The 6,132-nt window shown below is 36.4% G+C and overlaps 1 protein-coding gene across 4 annotated transcripts in view; it reads right to left on the bottom strand.

Moving 5' to 3' along the window:
* Positions 1–2,188: 2,188 nt before the first annotated feature.
* Positions 2,189–6,132, bottom strand: part of qkia (QKI, KH domain containing, RNA binding a) — a 74,476-nt gene continuing 70,532 nt past the window's right edge. For all 4 annotated transcript variants that reach the window (XM_079853278.1, XM_079853279.1, XM_079853280.1 and 1 more), the window contains exon 8: positions 2,189–6,091. In XM_079853278.1, coding sequence (XP_079709404.1) covers positions 6,075–6,091 — 17 coding nt within the window. In that variant the 3' untranslated portion in view covers positions 2,189–6,074. The remainder of the gene's footprint in view (positions 6,092–6,132) is intronic.

Raw genomic sequence — 6,132 nt, 5'->3', positions numbered from 1 at the left:
AGAAGACTCAGAGCTGTTATCTTGGCAAAAAGTATTGAATAAAAGTTTGCCATTAATTGTGGCAAAAGTGTATTAGAGAAAACATTTCATGTGATTTCACCCCATTTTCAATTGTTTGACTTCAATGAAAGGTTGGATTTAAAAAAAATAAAAGGTCAAAAAGATTAATGCAGATTTGCACATGCTTCTTTGTTCATATTTACCAAGGCAAGGATGCCAATAATCCTGACCAGGACTGTAGATCATATTTAGATTGCATTTTAGAGTCTGCATCAAGTTCACAGTAAGCACAAATAACATCCATCTGTTTCTGCCCTAAGGTCCGACTTCACAGAATCTGCTTCATTACACGGTACAGCAAATAAACCTGTGACATTTAAACTGGCTGCCGTTTCTTTAATTGAATGTAACTTACCTGAGCACAAGGCTACAAACTCAAAACTGCAGTGAGCTTGCTCTGATGTCCTCAGTGAAGAATGCTCTAAATAAAACAGTCTCATCTTACGAGCAATCAAACTGTACCATACGGGAGAAACAGCCCTTTATTTCACATATTACATGAAAAACAGGTTGTCTTCCGTTTCATCTCATTCTGTTTTTATACACAATGTAAAAACGATATGAAGTTATGAAAATGAATATGAAAATTTGATGATACACTTTGATATATACTCAGTGTTCATATTTCTGAAAAATTCATTATAATTATTAATTCAATATATTCAATATATATTTATTATACACACACGTTAGCAAAATGGACAAAAGTATTACTGAATAGCATATCAGAAATAAATATCTGACAAACCATTTTGGAAAACCGGAATATCAAACAAACTGGACAGTTTGCTGGGACATTTCAGCAAAAAAGTCTCTTTAAAAACAAAAGCAAACACTCTTGCACTGAAGATTTTTTTATTCATAAGGTTTTACTGCTAACAGGCCATTGAGAAACGTGCTACAGCACAGAGATCTCTACACAGAAACTCTTGTATATGCTCCTATAAACTACAAATTCTTCAAATAGCATCATTCAGTTTGTCTTAAAGTACAGGTGCATCAAAATCAGATGAATTATTAAAATAATTGTGTAATTAACCAATTAGAAGCTGGTGATTGTGACCTGTGAGGAAAAATTCCCTGAGGGCATTGTTTTTTGTTGCTTGAGAAACCTTCCCTTTATTAATATAATAGTAAGGCTTAGTTGATTGCTCTTCAAAATGAAGATTAATACAAATTCAGTCAGTCAACATATAAAGCATGTTTTCCATTCTGAAGCTTCACTCAGTGGGATAAAAATGGTCTAAAAACACACTATTTATTTGTGCAGTTGCAATGCATTTCAAATAAGTAAAAAATTTAGGATGAGGACAAAAAACAAAATCACATTGGTACATATTGTGCTTGGTTGTTTACAAAACATTTCCCAATAGAAAATACTGTATAAATAAAAAGAAAATTGAATTTCACTTATCCTAAATATCCTTCAGTGAGGACAAGACCCAAGCAGTTCCTACAAGGGTTAGTACTTTTGTCCGCTTAGGTGTGAAAGCAAACAGCCAGCAGCCCCTCCAGACACAAGCTCACGCCGCCTCTGAGGTCAAACGACCTTCCAAAAACTCCATATGACCCGTTACATATGAAGTCTGATGGCTGAATGAAGGATCAGGATGTCGAGATAAGGTGCACTGATGGACATTAATTTGCACTGACATGGGAGCATTACAAGTCACTCTAAAACAATACATTCGACAAGTGGCAGTAAATGCACTGATTCCTGATGCTCGCCACTGGACATTTACTTTTTCAAAAGAAAAACTAGTTCTCGAGCCTACAAAAACAAATACTTCCAGTTATTGTCGGGTTTTGTAACAAAGTTATCTGCTTTAACTTTACATGGATCTAAATCCCAATTACATCCAGTTCTATTGAAAGCAGCGTTTTTTTCCAAACAAAACAAAAAAAGGAAACACCAGTAGCACCAATAAACTGCGTGAACAGTGAGGCAGACAAGCTTGGGAAGATTTCTACAGCGACAAAGATGAGAGTGCAGGAGCGGAGTGAAGGACGGACTGCCTCGTGCACATTTACCTGTTAGACTGCGTGAAAGTGAGTGTGAGTGTGTGTGAACTGTAAATGTGTATGGACCTCTGAAAAATGCATTTGTTTGAGTGAGTGAGTGAGTGAGTGAGTGAGTGAGTAGTGTGTGTGTGAATATATGTGAGAAACTGTGAGGGTGTTCACACACCAGATTTAATCGTGTTAGTCCGTGAACCAGACCAAGGTAGTAGATTCATTAAACTGGTTAAAAAAAGAACACAACACAAAATAATATCAGCAAGTTAGTAAAATTCTTACTAAGAATGTTTTATTAAAATAAATGCCAAGGAGGTTAATAAGAAAAAAATAACAGCATACACCATAAAAACTAAATGCAAGCATGTAAAAATACCTATGACAAGAGGAACTAATAAGTTGCTAATGAGTTAAACAAGCTAAAGAATCAGCAAGAAAACAAAAATAACTGTAGGAAAAGGCAACGCTCCCAATGAGAGAGACATATCTGAGTAGAGTGGGCCGAGAGGGAGGGCAGAGGAGAAGAGAGGACATGAAAAAACAAACCAAAAACGTGTAGTGGGTTTCATCACAAAAGGAGATCAGAAAAAAATGACTTGTACATAGAAAATGAAGTTAGAAAAATACATTAGAAACCTGTAACAATGGCTGTAATTTACATTATTACACATGTAGTAGGCAGGCGGAAGAGAACACAAGAGATTTCTCCATACACCTGATGGACTAACCCAAGTCCAAAACATTAACAGCACGTAGTAACATGGCAGAGGGGATTCGTTTAATACTGTCCATTTCTCTGTAGTCATCTCTGCTCCTCTCTAATATTGCATTTCATTATTTTAATGTTTAAAAAACATGTATCTAACACTGAGAAGAGAGAGAGAGAGAAAAAAAAGACATTGACCTTTTTTGTGTAACAAAAGTGAAGAACAAGACTAAACCAGAGCCTGCCAGGGTTACAGGACACAAAGTTGAGCGTGATCTTATTCAATCTGACGAACACCTCCGGTTGTTTCAACGATTGAAAACTGCACGGGGGAGATTTGATCTTTAGATTGTGATTTGATACTGTGGCTCTTGTGTGACTGTTCACGGGTTTGGCACGAATGCGGCAGCAGACGGATATCCTTGTGACCTTCTTCTCACAAACACTTTTAATAAATTGCTATATTTTCTCTCCCCCTGCATTATTTCTTTTTCTCAAATCAGTGCACTGTAAAGCTACATATTTCGGTTGTGGAACACCAAAAAGGCCATTCCCAAAGTGAGCTAAATACTTCTTTCCCTCTGCCCTTCTCTCTCCCGGTCTTTGAAAACAAAGCAAAAAAAATTACTTCCTTGGCATAAAAATAAGTATGTTTTGGCCAACACGATTGCGAAAAAAAATTGAGGCAATGATTGAAAGTTTTCAGTTTGCAAGTCTTGAAACAAGAGGAGGTTTCAGGTGAAGTCCAATTAAATGATTTCTTTTAGAAATCTCGCTTCTAAAACACCTGGCAGACTTCCACATCATGATTGGCAGTTGTTCTCGACAAAAATCACAGTAACCAAATACATAGACAGCATTGCTGATTTTGTCCTCATAATATAAGAATAATAATGCAATAAAATAAAGAGAAAAATAAAACACTTTGTTCAAATGGGGATTAAAGGGAAAACAACCAGACTTCAACTTAATTTTGGGAAGACGAATCATGGCACATAGTTAGCTGGTCAAATGACTGCTATTCCTTTGCATAGAATAGATTCAGTGGCACAACACTGCAACAGCCTTGTGGTTTAACTCTTGGGGTGCTTCCTCTTCACAAACCCTCCCTCGCTCTGCGCTCTTCTAGTTGGTGCTGGATATTATTGAACAGAATGTAACACTCGGAAAAAGAAACGACCGTCGGTAAGGCACTTATCTCTCTAACTGTACTCTTCTCCTCTCACGTCATGCAATTCCTCCAACATTCCAAGGTTTGACTATTTTGGTCTGCTTTTTTTCCCCCCTGGCCAATAGTATCCAAAGTCACACAACATTTCTTTACCACCTTTCGCTGTACTATTCTACAAACGTTTTTATATATATATATATTTTTTTTTGTATTACGTTTCATATTTTGTAACTGCAAGTTAAGTATAAAAAGCTAAAATTGCCAAAAATATATATTTCTCCAGCACCCTGTAAAAGTATCTAATTTTGATCTTTCTGTATTTTAATATGCAATGACATATCTACATTTGTATACATTTTATATATATATATCATGTATGTATAAAGCAATTCGAACAGGCAGACATGGCTTTCACATCCTATGTTTTTTAAGGGGGTGTATAGAAATGAGAGAGTGGGCTCAGTAGCTGGGGTTGTGCAGGACACATTGCGGATGGGCTATCTGAAACGGGCGTTTGAAACTAATCGAAATAACTCACAGTTGCTTCTCATTCGTGAATTTAAGTTAATAAGGGCATTAACAAGAACACTTGCATTTTGTTTCAGCTCAGCTGACTGATTTTTGGTGGGAGTTTTTTTTCTATAGAATAAATCAGCAGAAACAAAAGAAAGAAAAGTGTGTACACACAGCAGTGAGGTAATGCCCTCCCCCGTTCTATCTACCTCATTCATCTTCCTTAGTGTTTTTTTTGTACATCCTCAAGGAAATTAGCGTCTTGTGGTACAATTCATCACCATTTCATCCATTTTTGATTCATTATTATAACATATAGATACAGGCATGGCACCAAACCTTTTCAAACCCTAGACTAGCATGACAGAACCCTTGGCGGTTAGATACATACTTGTGTGTGTATTATATATATATATATATATATATATATATATATATATATATATATATATATATATATATATATGTATATGTATATATATGTATATGTATATGAAGTTCATTAAATGGAAACCCTTTGGCTAAATGCGCACACGTAATACTTTGTGTTTTTTTTTTTGTGTTTTTTTTTTTTTTTTTTTCTTTTATCTCACAGCTCATTCAAAGAAAGATTTGTAGAAAGTTCAGGCACTGTATGTAGGGAGGGGTTGAGAGTTTTTGGGATGGCATAGTTCGGTAAACTGATTCCGGTTCATATCCCAGCTGTCCAACCCTGAATATCCTAGATTTAAAGACTCCAAAAACAATTCACCCCAATCTCTCCTGCTATTGCCCTGCCTGACTCTGCCTACTGCCCCCTACTGAGCTGGCACAGATACTGCAATGAGCAGTACGTATAAATCTGCTAGTATTGCCAAACGCTAATAAGATACATGGAAACATAAGAAATAAAATAGGGAGAAGTAACAGAACAAAGAAATCAAAACAAGCTTTTTGCAATCTGTCATTGTAGCCATGCTCTAAGTCAGCTGGACAGGCACACCCAGAATGTGTCAGCACAGTAAAACTAATCAAATGAAAAACACAGGATTACATCAGAGAAGGACAGGAAATACACAAGTTGGTGTGAGTGCAGATTTCTTTCCTTCTTTTTCTTTTGTTGATTCATAGTGACAGTTTAAATGGGTGGGGTAGCGTATAGACATAATCTGGATCCTGACGCCCCGTTTAGCGTTATAACTGATAAAACTGGGGTCATCATCATTTTATTTATTTTTTATCTGGAGCTTTGTGAGTATAAATGCATTTAAGGGCTGAATTAGCAGAAGACGCTTCTTTATTGCTTTTAAACTTCAGTGCAGATTTTTGGGTAACGCAACATCACTGTTAACATCCACCCAGTCATTTGAGGTTTAAAAAGAAAAAGAAAGAAATAATAAAAAAACAACATAAAATAATAAAGTATCATAGTTGTTATCGCTACACAACGTGTTGGTATGGAGGGTTGTTGTGTTTTATGTTGGTTTGTGTTAGGATCACTGCTCGGACAGGTGCCTCTCTCTCTGCGTCCACCAGGCTAGCAAAAGGCAATTACCAGTTAATCTGATCAGCAGGCAGGCTTGGGCGGCTCATCATTGGGTGAAGAGTTCAGAGTTCAGAGGTCATTTGTTAGTTGCCGGTGGCGGCTAGGTGGTTAGGAACAAAAACAACAAAAAGAAAAAAAAAA

The sequence above is a fragment of the Squalius cephalus genome (genome assembly GCF_949319135.1).
Source record: "Squalius cephalus genome assembly, chromosome: 20".
Classification (NCBI taxonomy): domain Eukaryota; kingdom Metazoa; phylum Chordata; class Actinopteri; order Cypriniformes; family Leuciscidae; genus Squalius; species Squalius cephalus.
This window is presented reverse-complemented; position numbering and strand designations above follow the sequence as displayed.